The sequence below is a fragment of the Bos javanicus genome, chromosome 18 (genome assembly GCF_032452875.1).
Source record: "Bos javanicus breed banteng chromosome 18, ARS-OSU_banteng_1.0, whole genome shotgun sequence".
Lineage (NCBI taxonomy): Eukaryota > Metazoa > Chordata > Mammalia > Artiodactyla > Bovidae > Bos > Bos javanicus.
In genome coordinates this window covers 24,068,602-24,087,565 of record NC_083885.1, presented here as the reverse complement: position 1 = coordinate 24,087,565, position 18,964 = coordinate 24,068,602, and the positions used below count along the sequence as shown (strand labels likewise).

The 18,964-nt window shown below is 50.5% G+C and overlaps 1 protein-coding gene and 1 non-coding gene across 4 annotated transcripts in view; one reads left to right on the top strand and one right to left on the bottom strand.

The window, feature by feature from the left end:
- Positions 1–18,232, bottom strand: part of SLC6A2 (solute carrier family 6 member 2) — a 42,751-nt gene extending 24,519 nt beyond the window's left edge. For all 3 annotated transcript variants that reach the window (XM_061387238.1, XM_061387241.1, XM_061387239.1), the window contains exons 1-3: positions 17,463–18,232; positions 6,466–6,597; positions 5,276–5,513 (exon numbers count right to left, since the gene is read on the bottom strand). In XM_061387238.1, the coding sequence (XP_061243222.1) occupies positions 5,276–5,513; positions 6,466–6,597; positions 17,463–17,730 (638 nt within the window). In that variant the 5' untranslated portion in view covers positions 17,731–18,232. The remainder of the gene's footprint in view (positions 1–5,275; positions 5,514–6,465; positions 6,598–17,462) is intronic.
- Positions 11,563–11,635, top strand: TRNAG-CCC (transfer RNA glycine (anticodon CCC)). Its single transcript has one exon. It is a non-coding gene; the product is annotated as a tRNA-Gly (tRNA).
- Positions 18,233–18,964: the final 732 nt, after the last annotated feature.

Below are 18,964 nucleotides of genomic sequence, written 5' to 3'. Positions count from 1 at the left end.
TTGCCCCTGCCTTCTCCAGACATTTGGCAACATCCAGGGACATTTTTGGTTGTCATAGCTGGAGGGCAGGGTGGGTGTTGCTGGTATCTAGTGGGAAGAGGCCAGGGATAAGCTAGACATCCAAAATGCACAGGAGAGCCATCCCTCTGCAACATGGAATTATCCAGCCCCAGATGTCAAAAGTATCAAGGTTGTGAAATCCTGGTCAAGAGGATTAAAAAAACAACAACAACAACAAAAGGCTTTCAGAATCTGAGGCCTTTCAGAATTGTCCTGTGCCAAGTGCATCCCCCTGCCTTGCCACATCATGCTTTTGGCTCCTTGTGAACGCCAGCCACTTGTCATTCCCCAGTTATATGAAGCTCTCATTGCTCTGGGCCTTGGAACTATCTGTTCCTTTCTGCCTAGAATACACTTTCTGGCCCAATGTGTCTTCCTGGCAAACTTCTCTCCCTGCTAGTCTCAGCTCTAAAATGATGCCCTAGCTGAGGCCCACTCTCCTGTCCTGAGAAGGAGGGAGAGGAAGAGAGAAAGAGAGGGGAGGAGACAGAGAGGGAGGGAGAAAAGCGGGGGAGAAAGTGAGACAGAGAGAGGGAGGAAGTGAGGGAGGGAGGAAGACGAAGATGAAGATAAGGAGGAAGAGGAGGAGGAGGAAGTGGAGGAAGAGAATGGGTTGGAGGAGGGGAGGGAAGTGAAGAGAAGTGAAGAAGAGAGACTGGGCATGTCTAAAAAGACAGAGAACTAGAATCAGGTACTGAACCCATCTGACTCTTAATCCTGCTTCTTTCCATTGCTTTACATACAATCAAGTGTTAAATGGTATGAGTAAGCATTTGGCCAATTTGACTGGGAAAAAAAAAAGGCTCTGAACCAACTGCGCTTGCTCTGAAACATGCTAAAATGACTCCAGCATCCCATCAGATGGCTGACATGCCCCCTAACCAGCCCGGTGACTCACATGTGTGCGACGTCCACTTTAAGGTTTGCAGTGGTTGTCTAGATATTTCATCAGTGAGAAAAGCTAGACTCCAGAGCTGATTTCCAAGGAAAGAGAATCCAGCCTCCTCCCCACTAGAGGCCCCAAGCCTTGGGGGTTAGGACAAGTAACTTGGGTTTGTTGCAGTTTTCCAGCAGTTTAATGAAAATGAATCATCGTTAAGCATATGATCCAGACTTTCCGAAGTCTGCGGGCCAAACGGGCTCAGATCTCACTTGACATTTAAGCGCAGAGGGTTAGTGCTGGGGTGGAGAGAGAGGTCTTTGCCCCACTAGGAACAGGAAGGGAATAGAAGTTTTTTATTCCTGGTGCGTGTTCACCAAGCGCGCCCTTTTACAGATAGAGTTACAGAGCATCAGGGTTTCTTTTTGCCTCAGGCTGTTTGGCTTCAGGCCTGGAGCCTGGGGAGCACTGCAGTTTTGTTCCCTTAAACGATATGTTCAGTTCATCAGCTTAAACGAGCACAAGATGGTAAGAGAATTGGCCAGCAGGCTCCAAGGAAAGTAAAAAAAACAAAACAAAACAAAAAAAACCCCAAAAAACCCAGCTAGCCTCCTCAGGGTTGGCACTGGGAGTCCTACTTGCTGGGTTCCCAAACTGAAAGTGAGTAACTTTTAAAGCAGAAGCATTTAGATAAAAGGGCCATTAAAAACAAATCCCAGAGGCAGCTCATGACTCAGATACTGAGAAGCACACAAAAGCAGCCTGAAGGTGAGAAAGAGATGCATGAGAAGGGCTCCGATCTACCCACAGACACCTCTGCACTCCTGTCCCGAATACACCCCACTGGAGACCCTGAAGGGACAGAGAAGACAGAGAAGAGGCTCACGGATGGAGTGAGAGCCTCCACCCAGACAGCCTGGATTCAGATCCCTTCCGCCACTTCCCTAGAACCTGAACCACCACATTCTTATCTGTAAAACAGGAGTAATTCCCACCTCAGTGACCTGTGAAGACTAAGTGGGACGTGGACAGAAGATGCTGATGCCTGGATCACAGCAGACACCAGACTTGGGGTGGAGGTGGGGGCACTTAAAAGGATGGAGGAGGGGAGGGAGGGTCGAAGGAGAGGATGGGAAGGGAGCTCTATAGAGCAAAAAGCTGCTGAAAATAAGTCTTGGACTCTGCCCTCAACGACATCCCCCAAGAGAATCAGCCCAACGCAAGAGAATTCCTTTTTCTACCTTCTCACAGCCAAGCTTGGAGGAAGTTTAAGGATGTAATTAAAGCAACCAGAGTCTCAAAATCCAACTCACCTCTCCTTCCTCCAGCAGCAGATCCGCTGGCCATGAAGATGTCAGAGGAGGAATCAAATAACAACCAGGCAAGAGACGAGGCTACCATTTTCCATTTTAATTTATAAGGACGAGGGTTACCAAAAGCAAAAAGAAAAATCGTGGATTTTCCTCTATCATGAGATGATAAAGGAGAAAGCCCAGAACCAATTACATGTATCAGCAGCACCCTCAGCTCCACTATCCTCTACCATTCCAAACTGCACTCATAAACTGGGAAGACCTAAAACCTCTACCAGCAAGCTCTCCAGGGGTTCTGGGATTGTCTGAGGCCACACCCCCTCAGGAGAAGACTAAAGGAGGCCCTACATTTTCCATGACATGATACTGTAAGCATGTCAGACTGACCCCAGTAAGAATCTGTCAGAGATGGGAGAGTGCAATGGCCAAGACAGGGGCTGTCAACCTTGGCTGGATATTAGAATCAGTGGAGGAACTGTTAATAAAATCCCTGGACCACAGTTGCACCTGGACCAATAAAATGAATCTCGAGGCACAGCATCCAGGCACCAGTGTGTTTTAAGGCTCTCCAGGTGGTTCCAGTGAGCAGCCAGTGTTTAGCATCACTGGGCTGAGAGCTTGGACTTTGAAGCCAGACTTCCTAGGTTCAAACTCACTTCAAATGGCACTTCTAAATGCATGACTGGGACATAATCGAAGCTGGATAAATGTTAGTTTTGATGACAATAATAATTTGATATCATAATAGCCATTCAAAATGTCTGGAATCCAATGTAACACAGAGGTGAAGCCTGCAGGCTCTAGAGTTTCACTGCCTGGAAAGGCACGGGCTAGGGTGAAGAGAGCGAGGATCATGGAACAAAGGGTAAGGAGGAGCTCCCTCTCAAGAGTCCAGCAGGTGCCATCTGCCAGGGTCCAAATCTTGACTCTGCACAGGACTAGCCGTGTGACCATGGGCCAGTGATTTACTGTTGCATCTGCAAAATGAAGCTAATGTTTGCAGCCGAGTCATGTACGGAAGAGTTACAGAAACCTCACGGGGTTGGTGTGAGGTTTACATTGATATAATACAGAGAAGTTAGCAGAAAGCCTGATGCACATGGTAAGTGATCAGCTGTTGATGTGACGGAGAGGAAGACAGGGATGATGGTATTAACTTAAATAGATGCTCACTTCAAGTTATAGCGGTTCTTTAGATTCTTTGGGGGCTGTAGAAGGATTTCAAGTTCCATGACAACTGTGGACCCTCTCCCCACCAAGTTTCCAAATCTATATAATTGTGCACTTGGTCCTGAAAGTCCACAGGAAACACAGATGGAGGCAGGTGGACATCTAGGTCCAGGATGCTTAGCAAATTCTCGGCCATGGCTCATGGAGGGTACTTGCTGGGTCCTGAGAACCCCGACTCCCCTCCCCTGGACCCCAGGAGGCAGCAGACTTCCCAGAGGCCACCTTTAACCACATCAAATCTCCTTGGTCCAACTGCACTGAGATGGCAAAGGTGGGAATGGTCCTAAGGAACCCCATTCTCTGGATAACCCCACTCTCTGGTCTGTGGTTTAGCAAATACACAGGACCAGAGAAGACTGGCCCTGAATTTGTGAACTTGTCTTTTTTCATCCTCTAGACTTGCACTGTCCAAGGAAGCAACTGGCTGTTTAAATGTAAATGAGGGAAATTTCCTGGTTAAGAATCGCTGTGCAATGAAGGGGATGTGGGTTCAATCCCTGGTCAGGGAACTCAGGCACTGATTGCCATGGATCAATTAAACCCACATGCCACAATTACTGAGTCCCAGTGCCACAACTAGAGAATCCACCCACCGCAACAAAAGGTCCTGCATGAGGCAACTAAGACCTGATACAGCCAAATAAACAAACAAATACTTTAAAATGTAAATGAATGAAAATTAAATAAAATTAAAAATTCAACTTCTCCGTCACACTAGCCACATCTCAACTATTCACTAACCACATGTGGCATGTGGCCACTGCACTGGGCCATGCAAACACAGGACATTTCTATCATCATGGGCATTCTCCTGGGCAGCACTGCTCCAGACCAGGAGTCAACAAGCCACGCCCCCTGAAACTCGGCTGTGACCTATTGAGTGATGCCTGTGAGCTACAGATGGTTTCTGTCTTTTTAAAGGGTAAAATTAAATAAAGAATATGCAAGATAGGTGTTTGGCTTGCAAGGCCCAAAATGTAATCTTTTACTGGAAAGTTTTCTAACCACTACTCTAGACCATGTGTCCCTTGAGAGTGAGGTTCGAGTGGGATTTACCTGTCCTGCCCCACACCTTGTGCCAGGGACTTTCTGCTTATCTGCTAACACTTGTGCAGGCATTGCTAAAATGGGGCTCACCCCCATCCCCTGAGGGATAAAGACAATAGATGCTACATTCTGAAGGGACCACTATGCAAACTTTCAAAATTAGATGGCTGACAAGTTGACTATCACCAACCTCAAGGACTTCAAAGGATGGAGTAGAGGTTGAAAGGGTTCAAGGAAGCAACAAAATAAATAATGACGGTTATGGGTTAAACCACAGAATAAAATAAACTCCAATGAGCTCATACAGACAGAAATGAGTAAATGAATGAATGGATAAATAAGAGGAAAGGGACAACTTTTTCCTTCAATTAATCTAGAAGGAACGATGAGACTAGAAATCACTTTGGACCAACACTATAACAATAATTCTCATTTGTGGGACCTCCCTGGTGGTCCAGTGGCTAAAACTCTGAGCTCCTGGTGCAAAGAGCCCAGGTTCGATCCCTGGTCAGGGAACTAGATCCCACATGCCACAACTACGAGTTTGCATGCCGCAACTAAATATCCTGTGTACCTCGCCAACGTCAGGCCTGTGGTGGCTGCTGAGCACACGTTACAAGGACTGACGTGGCCCCTTCCTCTCCAGTGGTGTCCTTTAGTGTTTGGCTCAGGTTCTGCCCAGTACAGGTCTTGATGTGAACAGTACAGGTCCCCATGCAAACAGGAAGAGGGGTCAAGGACTTACTCGTAAAACTCTGCTGCAGGTGTGAACTTGTACTTGGAGTACTTGGTGTGGTTGCCCAGCACGGAGCTGTTGAGGACCTTGGGGTCTGTGCAGTTGGGGCTGTTCCAGGCATGGCCACAGTCGGTCCAGGGCAGGGTCGGGGTGAAGGAAGAGAAGAGGTAGTAGAGGGACCAGGCGATAATGACGTTGTAGTAGAAGCCAACGTAGAGGGCGATGAGGATCACAGCGTAGCCAACTCCTGGGTGGGGGGCACAGCAGGTCAGGCAGGGGCTTCCCTAGGCCCACTCTCCCTCCCAGAGCCATGTCTCCAGGGAAGCTGGCTGTAACCATTGCACTACCCACCCCTACGCCTGTCTTTTTTCTGTAGCAGACGGTCAGAGCCTAAATCCCCCAGGCAGAAGAATGCATTGGAGGGAGGGGAGTGGGAGATAGTTAGGGAGTTTGAGATCGACATGTACACACTGCTATATTTAAAATGGATAACCAACAAGGTCCTACTTGTACAGCACATGGAACTCTGCTCAATGTTATTGGTAGCCTGGATGACAGGGGAGTTTGGAGGAGAATGGATATGTGTATATGTATGGCTGAGCCCCTTCGCTGTCCACCTGAAACTATCACTACATTGTTAACTGGCTATACTCCAACATAAAACAAATGGTTTTTAAAAAATCCCCCAGGCACCCACCATCCCTTTGCCTGAGGGCTCTCTCTTGCCTCTGGAGCCTGTTCTGTCCACTCATAAGGCAGGACAGAAATGCCAGGATTTTACTGCTCCCAGGGAGCAGCCAGGCCAGGTGTTGGAGTACAAGTATCCCAGCTCCCGCTATAACTTGAAGTGAGCATCTATTTAAGTTAATACCATCATCCCTGTCTTCCTCTCCATCACATCAACAGCTAATCACTTACCATGTTCATCAGGCTTTCTGCTAACTTCTCTGTATGTATTATATCAATGTAAACCTGACACCAACCCAGTGTCTGGAACCCAGATTTCCAGACTTTCTAGGCTACAGCTATTCCTGACATCTCCAAAGTGCTCCGTGTAACTTTGAATGGTGGATGTGCTTGACCTCGCCAATACTTATAAATTCCACAAGAAAGCTGGTCTACCAAGGATCCCACCTTTGGGGTAGATTCTCTAGCGGCACACAGAAGTCTTTTAGAACAACCTCTGACTCCTTCTTTACCTTTGAAGAATGGGCAGATCTTCCATACGGTGGCTGCCCCTTCCCGGTTGTACTGGCCCAGAGCCAGCTCCATGTAGAAGAGGGGCATCCCAGCGATGATGAGGAACAGGGTGTATGGGATCAGGAAGGCACCTGGGGGACATGGAGGCAGAGCATGAGCCCCAAGACCCCTGTCCAGCCTTGGGCCTGCCCCTCAGAGTGTGTGGATCAATGTTGGTCAGAGTTGTAAGGGTTGTCATTCATCTGTCACCTGGCCATTTCTCAAGGAGTGTCTTGTAGTAGGAACACCAGGGCAATTAAACAAATAATCGTAATATAATGAAAGTTATAGCACTACTCACAATCATAATCATGAGGTTCTGTGGTCAAATTAGTAAAATCTGGTTCATCAAATCTAAATAGAGGACTTTCCTGGTGGCCCAGTGGCTAAGACTGTGCTCCCAATGCAGGGGACTCGGGTTTGATCTCTGGTCTGGGAATTAGACCCCACGTGCTGCAACTAAGACACAGTGCAGGCAAATAATAATAAAATTAAAATAAATAAATATTTTTTAAAAGCTAAATAGGCTTGTTCCTTGCAGAATTCTCTATGCCTTTGATACATAAGCACATGTTGTGACAGGCTATGAGGAAGATCAGCTGCAGTCTTTACCAAACTGATTTCAACACAGAATCCTTTCTTTCATGAATCACCACTCTGGGGAATGCCAATCACCCCAAACCCTTCCTTTTATAGGTAAGGAAATTGAGAGCAGAGAGGGAGAGATATGTAACTAGTGCCCAGAGTTATATATGATTGAGTCGGATATTTTTTGTTGTTTTTTTTTTTTTTTGGCTGCACTGAGACTTAGTTGCAGAATGTGGGATCTAGTTCCCTGACCAGGGATTGAACCCAGGCCACCTGAATTGGGAGCTCAGAGTCTTAGCCACCATTTAAGGTCACCTGGGACTTTCCCAAATATGACCTCACTGGATTGTCCGCAGTCTCACTTCACTTCACAGACATAATCAGAGAGGGTCATTATTTGTGCCCCTGAGCCACCTTCACCCCACACCCTCGGGGCAGCTGAAGGCAGAGAAGTCCACTTGGCTTTGTTTGCATGGCTGCTAAGTGACAGAAGCAGGATTCACGTTCATTTCTTCCAACCCATCAGGCTTACTCTCTTACTGGCAGCTGAAGGTAAACAAACACTGGAGCAAAGAGGCCAGAGGCTCCAGTCTCTGACCAGGAAGATGCCCACCCAGAACACTGCTGAAACTAGAGAGAGCTCTTGGCAAGATGGGCAGCAACAAACCCCTGGGAGAATTCCTGGTGGAATGAGACAAGTCTGAGCTCCAGAGAAAGTTCTTGGTATGTCCGGTAGCCTGGGGTGAGCTTAACGGGTTCTGACGCTGTGAGGTGACTCACGGGATAGATACCACGTCAGCCTAGGCTGCAAGCGTGATCAAAGCAAAATGCCAGCTTCTTGGCCTGGGTGCAGCTGGAGGTGGCCAGGCCAGACCACGCTCCTCCCGTCACTGGCCTTTGGCTGAGATGCCGTAACCTTGGAAACCAAACACTCTCTGACCCGCCCACAGTAAGAAAGTGCAGAAACTGGGAAATATTCAATGATGATAATATTAGGAAGATAATATTCCCAGCTGTGTTCCAGGCACTGTGCTCCATGTAATGTCTCATTCCACCCTCACAACAACCTTAAAAGTTTACTACCTCCAATTTATGGATGTGGAAACTGGGCCTCCAGGTGAGCAGAGAATTGTGGCAAAGTTGTGTGCAGCCAGGGTTACACTCACCCAGCTACCCAGACTGTCAATCTTCACTTTCTTCCCAGGGCTTCTCCTCAGGAAGCCCAGGGCTCTTAGGGACAAAGCATGAAATTCTGCCCCCAGTGCTCTGAGACCCAGTTCTTTTGTAGCAGGAGATGGGCCAGTAGGGTGGGCAGTAGGGAAGAAACCACTGGAAAATGAGGACCTCCTATGTATCCAACAGAGCACTGGGCACTGGACAGCTGTCATCCCATTTACCCTGCCCAGAAACTGTCTTGGGTAGCAACTCCTATACCCATTTTTCAGAGGAGGAAATTGAGGCTTAGAGAAATTAAGTGACTTATCTAAGTTCACTCAATTGGTCAATGATATCTGGGATTTGGACCCTTGTCCGCCTGGCTCCAGAACTCCAGAGCCATTCCCAAAATATTCTGCCAATTTCAGACTATCTCAGCCAAGATGTAGGACATGAGTCTGAATAAAATCTCAACAGAGGACATTCTAAAACTGGGACTCTGGGGGCCAGGTGATCCACCTGGTCTATTGGCCATGTTCAACATTTCAGCCCCTGCTCCAGGCTGGATTTCTTCTTCTTTTTTTTTTTTTTTTTTTTTTGTGGACCATTTTAAAGTCTTTAGATTGAATTTGTTATAATATTGCTTCTGTTTTAAGTTTTGGTTTTTTGGCTGCAAGGCATGTGATATCTTAGTTCCTCAGGGATCAGGGATCCCTGATGAGGGGACTAGGGATTGAACCCACACCCCTACATTGGAAGGCGAAGTCTTAACCACTGGACGCCAGGGAAGTCCCAAGGCTTAGACTTCTTTGAAATGGCCACATGCCAACCTTTCCCTTCCCCTCTTCATTTCTTACTTTCAATCTCTACCATTCTCTTTCCCCATATAGAGAGGGCTAGTCTGGCTTCAGAATGCATATCTGTCCACATTGTCGACAGCAATGTTCATGATGCCGACCGAGGTCAGGGTGGTGGTGGTGATGATGGAGTTGGTAAAAGTAACAGGTACCATTTATTAAGCCTCCATTATATGCCAAGCCACACACTAAGTTTTTTAATAATTATTCCTTTAAAACCATCCCTGAGAGAGAATTACCACCAATCCCATGTAAAAGATGAGGAAACCGAGGCTTAGAAAGGTCAAGTTGCTTGTCCGAACCAGTAAGTAGGCAGCTTGGCTCCACATTGGGATTTGTCTGCACCCCCCTTGTGGCCACCTGCCATTGCCCATGGGGCCTGGAGCCAGAGAGTAAGGGAAACAGACGTATTAGAGTGTTAAGTTAACAGGCCTGAAGACCGAAGTCAGTGGCCCAAGGAAAAAAGGAAAGAAAAAATCCAGGAGTCACGTCTCAGATCTTGGCAGTGTGACTTGCTCCTGGCTACTGGATGCTCTTTTCTACAGCCAGAGGAAAGAAGAGCATCATCAGCCAATTCACCAGGCATCTCACATTGGCCAGTTTTCTCAACTCTAAGCCTCTGGGCAGCACTGCCAACAGGTAGGTAAATTGCCCAGTTTGAGATTCATCTCCTCTTGTGCTGGCTGGGAGGCCCAGTGGAGGGACAAGAGGAAAAATGATGGGTCTGCACACGTCCAGGACTCTTCCAAGTGCATTTGATGTGGGCCAGCCGAAGCTTCAGCTGGCAACAGACCAGAAACACTCAAGAATGACGGAATGGCTGAGTATGAATGAAAACCAGAAAGCTGTCCAGTGGCCAGTGTCTTATCCTAATAGAAGACATCAACCAGTGAGCTGGTCTAAGCCTCTTTGCTGAAAGATCTGGAGGAAGCCAGGGCAGAGCTGAAGAGTCAGAAAGAGATTTATCAGGGGTGCCTAAAGGTCAGCAGAGGATGCTTCTCCTAGAAACAGCCCTGCAGCAGCTCCTGGGACACTGAGACTGGTTGCACACTTCGTAGAAGGTGCTGCTCTGTAAGGCCCCAAACTGCCACCTTCCCATGGCCCTGCCTCATCTCCCTGTGTGGTGGTGCCAACTGCATCCAGCCTCACAAGGGCTGGAGAGCTGAGAACCTAAGAGGCCACAAGCCCAGAGTCCTGGCTCTGGCTGTGCATGTTCTGGGCTGATAGGTGCAGAGCTGGAGAAACAGAGGCAGGGTGTACTTCTGAAGGATCTCAGCTCCTGGTAGTCTCCACCATTCACACATATATGACACATGCACACTTGTACATCTTCACACAAAGACTTCTGCACATCAACATGCCCACATGAACACGGGAGCAAAAGACTGTCAGCTGTAAAAGGGACTCCAACCAGTGGCCTTTGGTAAGAAAAGTATTTGCCTGACACAAACTGCCTGACACCCCATCATTAGAGAGGAACCCTACTGGTCAGAGAAGGGTTCTGGAATCCTCTGTGGAAATGCCAAGTCCTCAGAAAGGGAAGCCAGTGGTCACTCAGTTTAGAGTGGGGTGTGCTGGAGCAGACCCCGGGTGGGTGAGGAGGACCCCAGGACAAGGGATCCAGCAAAATGTGGGAGGGGACTTAGCAAGACATGGCATGGCCCAGGCCTGGTGGGGAATCAGGAGGAGGTGGAGGGACTGTGATCAAGGAGGGGCTGCAGGAGGGAGAGGAGAGTCCCTTGAGACCTTGCTGGACCAGTTTCCCAGTCTGTGAAGGGCAAGATTCCTCAAAGTGGCCACATTCTGATAAATTACATACCACAGAACTGTTCACCTGGTGCCTGAAGCTCAGCTATAGGCTGTCACTGCCCATGGCTTTCACCAGAATTCCCAGAAAACCTTGATCAGTGCCTAGGGCAGCAGATTTGTTCCTGTTCCCCAAATACCCCAAGGGTATAGACAGCAGGGAGAAAGAGAAGGTGAGATTTCAGTAGGAGACATAGCTTCAGCATGTAGCAGGCCCACTCGACTGGCAGGGCCCAGGATAAGAGCACACGTGGAGATCTACCTTACAACGTCTACATATTAAAGATGACAACTCAGGCCGCAGCTGTTACACATGCCCCTTCATCCTACCTTGACGACTAGACCTTCAGCGTGGTTCTATTCATTATAAAGTTCAATTCTGGAACCCTCGGTTCTTGGAGAATTTGTGCTGGAATGTGGAGGCATGGCAGGGGGCCCCACATCCTGATTCTTCCCCACCCCAGCTCCATCCAGAGATGTGTGAAGCCTTTTGCACGTTCATGTGGACTCTTGTGCCCACAAGTCTAAGCTCTGTCCACAGCCTCTGCAGACAGAGGGCCCTTGGCTTCCCCTTGGCCTGGGTCTGCACAAGCCTGTAACCCAGTCCAGGCTGGGGTAGAAGGATCCAGGTAAGGGGACCATGCAGAGATTTCCCTGGTGGTCCAGTGGCTAAGACTCTGCACTCCCAATGCAGGGGGCCCGGGTTCGATCCCTGGCCAGGGAACCAGATCCCATAAACCGCAACCAAGAGTTCACATGCTGCAATTAAAGGTCCTGCATGCCTCACCTCTTTACTCCATCCCCTGCCCTTTACTGAGACTAGCCAGCAGCATCCATACACTTCTCTATGGAAGCCCCTGCCGTTCTATGAGGGGATTCTACAAAATGATCCACAAAATGACCAGAACTGACTTTTCTTGGCTCCGCAATCTCTCACTATCCCCCGTACTACCGCATCTTCACTTTGGGTCCTTCCAGCTGACCTCTGGCCTTAACTCTGAGTGCAGGGCAGTCCTAGCGAGGAAGAATGCTCACTCTCCTGTAGATTAAACCCCAGTTCTCTAAGGAGGTCAGTGGGGGTGAAATTCAGGGAGACTGGAGCTGGGCTACCCCTCCCCTCTATGACAATTCTCCCCTGGCTATCAACTTTGCAGGATCTGACTTGATTCTTCCTAATGAAGTTTCTTGAAGATTTTGGTTTCTCACCTTCTCCATCCTGGTCTCTTTAAGAGGAAGCAATTATAGGCTGCTTGGAATGGTCCCAACCATATTAGAAAAGAAAATGTAACCTACGAAAAACAGAGTGGAACTCCCCTTCCTGATTTGGGAGCTAATACTACCTCAATAACAGAATATAAAATGACATTAACTTGTAGAATATCTATAATAGACTCTGAACTCCCTAAAGGCAGAGACTGCCTTTTGTTCATCTCTATATTCCTGGCACAGGATGGGCACTTAGTAAACGGGGTTTTTTGTTGTTGTTGTTAAATAAATGGATCCCAGCAGTGACTTACACAGAGGCTAAAGCTAATGCAAGCCCCGGGGCCTTTCTCCACTTGTGCTGTGGCCTCATCCTTACTTAGGCAATTGGGTTTCGGACTGCAGGGCAGGATGTAACATTTATCCTTGTGAAACCCCATCTTGTTGCAAATGGTCTCTCTAGATCTTTTTGGCCAGCTCAGAGCAATGGGCCAATCATGCTGGTAATGTCAGATCATGGTCTCAGCTCCAGGCCTTGATGAACAGCCTCATTGCCACAAACTTCTTAGCCGGAGGGCCACACCAACTGGCAGCTCGTGTGCATCTGAGCTGAATCACCAGCGTCAGGCTTGGGAAGTCCCGGATGTAGATGGCCCCCTGCAGCCAGGCCCAATGTGAAACCACTGAGTTTGCAAACTCCTGCCCTTTGTACCTGCCACCACTTCTTCCTTGGCCTTAAGAACCCCAGATATTTTGACCAAGAGGATTCCCAAAGGTCTGTGGGTACCTGAGAACCTGAGCTCACTTGAGGAAAGAAGGGAAACCTATTTGGGACCCAGAACTACATATCTCATGGGACCCTATATAGGAATGTTCATCCCCATTTTTCAGGTAGGGAAACAACAATGGGATAAGGTTAGGTGGTTAGAAATTCCAGGCCTGGGGCTTCCCTGGTTGTCCAGTGCTTAAGAATCTGCCTGCCAATGTAGGGGACATGGGTTCGATCCCTGGTCCAGGAAGATCCCACATGCTGGAAAACAACTAAGCTTGTGCTCCATAACTACTGAGCCCTCGCTCTAGAGCAATAACAAAGACCCAGCCCAGCCAAAAGTAAGTAAATAAAAAGAAATCCCAGGTCCAAGCATGATTCCTTTCCAGTCTTACAGCCCTTCCAACTTCCTCTTAGAGCCAAGTCTGCTCCCTCCAAAATCAGGACCCTTCCCTACTCCCGGATCTAGCCTGGGTCTAGCAGTTCCAGATCTAGGAACCATCAGTAACAACTTCATTTACTGAGCCCCTACTATGTGCCAGACACCTTTGTGAGTCCTTTGCTTGTATTATCTCTAACATCACATCACTCTATGGGAAGATGCAATCACCCCCCGCCCACCTTTTCTGCACAAGGAAACTGAGGTCCAGAAGTGACTTGTCCAAGACCACATTTCCAGGAAATGTCAGGTTCAGAGTCAAGCTCAGGTCTGTTGGAACCTAAAGGACATCTCTCTGACAGCTCAGAGCCATCAGCCGGACACGTCTCAAGCTGTCATTTACAAAAGATAATTCACAGTGGTCTCTTCTCTGGCAGGGAGGCAGACATGAGGACCCAATTGATCTGTCCACTTCTCCCTGGGGACCAGCAGGGCCAGGTGCAAGACCACAGGAGTGGAGGACCTTGGAAAAAGCCTCACTGGCACTGCCTCCATGTTCAAGAAGGTTCTGAACAAAGCCTTGGAACTCCTGAGAGGGGCTTTCCTGGCCAGAAGCCACCTGTATCCATGCATCTCAGCAATTAGCTTATGGGAAGATGTTCAGACAGGCTGATCTTTCTCAGTAATTCATTCAAAAAAATATCAGCCAGAGGCCTAAACTATTGTTACCTTTATCATTTCAAAACATCCTCCAGTCTGGGCCAGCATGAATAGCTGGACTTGGAAGTTGCCATGTTAATACTGGCACCAGGAGAGCACACAGCTTGTTAAGTAACAGGGCGTGTGAGTCCTGGCTTGGGGGCAGTGCTGATCCAGGCCTTGGAGAGGGACGGATCTCAGGGATCACCCAAGATCACCACCAGCTTCAGCGGGGCACCTGAGCTCAGAGAGGGGGACTTGAGCTCAGAGACGGTGATAGAGATGGGATTCGAACTTGGGTCTTTTGATTGCGTCCAGAATCACAGGTTATCACCTACCAACCTGCTTGCCCATCTCTGGGGCTGATTTTTAATCACTGGATGAGAACTGACCGACAAGGAGCAGCCAGGAGGTCTCAGCAGAGACAGTGCCCAGAAGAGGCCTGCTGAGCATTCCCTGGAGGGGTGAGGAGTAAGTTAGAACAGGAGCTGCCTCAGACTCTAATATACGAGGCTGCCCTGCTCCACTGTGCTCCATGGACATTCTACCCAGAAATGGAAATTCACTTGTGTAACTTTCCCCGGCCCGGAGCCTGGCAGTCAAGGTCTCCATAGCCTGGCCCCAACTTGCCTCTCCACCCTTATCTCTCCCGGCTTGCCCTTCTACCAGTCTGTACTCCTAATCTCAGAGATGATCCCACCTACATTCTCACACAACTGGAATTCCTCCTCCCTTTCCCGAGGTTTGTGTGTGCCCCACCTGTCTGTGCTCCAACCACAGCCCACCTCCTCGGAGTCTTTCCTAAGCAGCCCTTCCCCAGGCTCATCCATCTCACACATCATCCTCAAGATGTGAATAAGAAGCAGCAGCTACCTTTACTAAGGCCATTGTTCACGTCAGGCCCTCCGGGGGCATTATCACCTTGAGTCCTCACAATGACCCTCTGAGTTGAACATTTGTCAGACAAGGAAACCAGGGCTTGGAGAGTTGCCCAGTGTTACACAGCTATAAGCTGGAACCCAGGACCTACAGCCAGGGCTCCTAATCACTGGGTGCCACCCCTACCCCCACCAGCACAGGCTTCCTCACTTTGTTGGTTCCTGCTGCGGGGTAGGGGTTCTACTGTTCCTGGGTAGGCATTAGGTCTCTGAGGGCCTGGACCATTTGTTTCATTTACTCATTAGTTTGTCGGCCACCTTCTACCACATCCCCTGGATCTAGCCCTTATCTTGGGCATTAGAAATACAGGCATGGGGACTTCCTTGGTGGTCTGGTGGCTGAGTCTGTGCTCCCAATGCAGGGGACCTGGGTTTGATCCCCAGTCAGGGAACTAGATCTCATATGCTGCACCTAAGACCGGTGCAGCCAAATAAACAAAACTCAACCATAAGAACTTCCCTGGTGGTCCAGTGGTTAAGACTCCACCTTCCAATACAGGGGCCCCAGATTTGATCCCTGGCCGAGGAACTAGATCCCACACGCCACAACTAAGAGTTCACATACTGCAACTAAGACCCCATGCAACCAAATAAAGAAAAAGTAATGTGACTAATATAATAAACAGAAAAAAGAAATACAGGCATGAAAAGCCACAGCCTCTCCTCTCAATGTGCCCTAGTCTGTTTGGAAGACAGACCCACAAAGAGACAAATGACCAAACAACCCAGAATGGCTGATGGGCAGGGCTAGCAATTCCAGGAGAGGGAGCGTCTGGCCAATTTCGCCCCAAAATCGGAACGTGTGACAAATGTGCTGTGTCTTGTGCCCTGGGTGCCTGGGACAGATCACCTTGCATACAGCAGGAACTCTCAGTTGGTGGTGTTGGCCAAGGGAGCACACAGTGTCAGTGAAAACACCAGAATATCCTTCTCGCTGACGTGTCCAATTGGCCACCTGGGGTGCTTTTAGTTTCAACAAACACTTAAAAAAGAGAATGACGTGTAGCAGCATGACAACGAAGCCCTTAGGTGACCAGAGCGCCTGGCAGGCAGAAGTGGCAGTTAATACATCTAGGTGACCCCTGCGGAGCCTAACACTGTGCCTCATGCCAAGAGGAACCCAATAAATACTGCTGATTAATGACAGAACCTGCCTCTGTCTAGGGTCATGCAGCCTCGGACGGTCATGGAGGACGTGCTAGACAGAGTGTCCTAGGTTCTCAGTCTGTCTTTCATTCCTCACCTCCCTGTCAGCTAAAAAATGACAGAGAATCCGTGTTTCCTCGCTCCTTGAGTCTGAAGGGCCAGAATTCTTAAACCTGATCAGAAACTCATGAGAAGCTGCAGCAGCCCAATGAGGGAAAGTTTCACCTCTGGATCATCTGTTTCCCATCCCTCACCCAAAACAAGCGTCCAGAGTACACACTGAAGCAAACAGCTTGGGACCCTATGGGACAAGGTCATGAGCTTTCCCTCCAACTCCAAACCCTTACCCTGCCTCCCTCTGACCCCCTGGAGTCCTGAGCCAGAGCCCCCGCCAGGCAGATGGCCCACTGGATAGAAAAATATTTCGGCTCTGGTTGCCCCCTGCCCCCCTTTGCTGACTTCTTCCTCTAGGTCATTTTCCCAGGCTCGATACAGGGTACTCCTGAGCTCATCCCAGCAAAGAGGGGAGGTCTGGGGCAGTTTTGGCAAAAGCTCTCAGGAAGGAGCTAGGGCTAGGCCCCAGTATCCTGCACGCTGGGCTGTTTTCCCCAGGACTCTGCTCCTTGAGTGGGCTGTAGTTGATAACTAGGCTCTCATCCCAGGGCAGGCAGTATTAGGTTACCTGGCAAAGGAAGGGGGAGAGAGCCTGACTGCTGGAGTGACGTTTCCTCCAGGCCCTTCTCCCACTCTACCCTACAATGTGGCCAGGACCCCAGGCGTTAGAGGCTTCTTCCTAATCACCCAAGCCTCTTGCCCCAAGGATTAGGCCAGTTCTTGGTAGTGGCTGACACAACCCACCTAGGCTGTGCTCTCTGGCCCCTCCAGCCAAAGGACCATCAACCTGAGCAGTGGAGTTCTCTCTGCCACTAGCTTCTCTTTATGTGTCTTTGATCCAAGGGTTTCTGTCCCCAAGAGTGCAGGGCCTCCCAAGTGCCTTCAGGGAACCCAAGTCCTTTATCAAACTCAGAGCGCTTGGAGTTAGGATTACTCCAGAATGTGCGCCTGGTTGTCACATTCTGTGCACTTTCAGCGCCGCGTCAGAAGCTCTCCAGATCTCTACCTCCCTTCCTGCAGACCATCAAAAGGTTCAAGCTCCTCATCCAACTTGGTGCCCTGTAGTCTGTCCTTCTACGCATGCGCCCATCACTGTTCAAGTTCATACCAAGGTCATGCCTCGATTTCCCTCTTCCAAAGGGGACTCCTTTTCCCGTGAGCCCTATTTGGTCTCTTTCTGCGCCCTGGACTTGCCCGTCTGTCTCCTTATCTCCTCCCGTGGGTATCCCCAGCTCCTCTCCCGGCCCCCGTCGCAAACAGGTAGCTTCCCAAGTCAAAACCCCCAGCCCGTCAGGGGGCTCACCGCCTCCGTTCTTGTAGCAGAGATAAGGGAAGCGCCACACGTTGGCCAGGTCTACGGCGAAGCCGACCACCGACAGCAGGAAGTCGATCTTCTTGCCCCAGGTCTCTCGGGGCTGCTCATCGCCGTCGCGGGACGCCAGGAGGCACTGGACGCCGTTGCGCTCTTTCACCACCAAGACTTCTTTGCGCTTCCGCGGGGGCTGCTCCGACCCCGGGCCCGCCCCGCCGTTCTCCGGCTGCACCTGCGGGTTCATCCGCGCCAGAAGCATGGGTGCGGTTGGTGAGAGGGGCGTCAGGAATACTGGGAGTACGCAGAGGCTCTGCTGGGATCAAAGGAAACGATGTGATCACTGGGCCATTCCACCCTGCCTGCGGCCTCCCGGGAGCGCCGGGATACTGTGGTTGGCACGCGCTGAGCGGGCGCGGGGTGCCCAGAAAAGGCGCGCCTCTGTTGGAAAAATTTGGAAGCAGAGGTAGTGGCGCGCCCGACTGGGACGGAACTTATAAGTGGAAACGGCCCCTGCAGCCCTCGGGATCGTTCCTGGGACCCCGAGCTCTTCCCTCATTCGCCCTTTCCCTCTTGCCCCCAAAAAGGCGAGGTTTGGACACGCCCAGGCAGAGGTTTCCCGGGGTGGTGACTTGACCCGGTGCAGCTGGCTGCCCCCTACCCTCAGCTCGGGTCTGCGCCACGTCCAACAGCACCAGAAGCCTTCCCGGACACTTATTACCTCTGCCCTTCAAACTCGCTGGCACCCTAGCTCTGCGCATCCCAGCCTGGGCCTCCTTGGCACACCTAGTCCGGTCCCGCGCGCAGGGCGCACTCACGTGTCCGGCAGCAAAGGGATCCCGGGTGCCGTGCGCCCTGCCTGCCCGCCCGGGACCCGCCTCGCCTCACCGGCTGTGGGGCGCGGGCTGGGGCTGGGGCTGGGCTCCGCCGCGTGGCGCTCGGGCGCGGCCAGAGGAGCGCTGAAAGCGCGGGGCGGCCGGCGGGGCGCGGGTCTGCTGGTTCTGACCGTGCTGGGCGGGGGCCGGGCTGGTAATGTAGCCTGCGCCCCAGGTAACGCGCCGATTGCATTAACCCAGCGCCGGGACCGCTCTGTCTGGAGCCTGTTAGCGCTAATGGAGACTGACAGCGCGGCCGGGGATGGGCAGGGGCGGGGGCGCGGCGCGGGCTCGGCGGACTTCAAGAGCCCGGCTCACGGCGACTCGCCAGACCCGGGCGACCACTGCCTTCCCAGCACGCATTGGGACACCAGACTCAGCTCCTGGGGGCAATAGGCTCTGACCTTCGACTATAGGAAGAGAGCGAGACTCTCAGAACTAAGATCTGAGTTTGAGAGGGAACAGGGAGAAAACTGGGGAGTGCAGTGGCGGTTCAGTATCAGTTCTGTTATCCGCTGCAGGCCACGTAAGCTACTTGCCCAGAGTTTCTTCATCAACAAGATGGGAATGTTCTGTTCAGTGCCTACTGAGGGCTGGTGGGCCATCGGGTGGGTTTTGTTT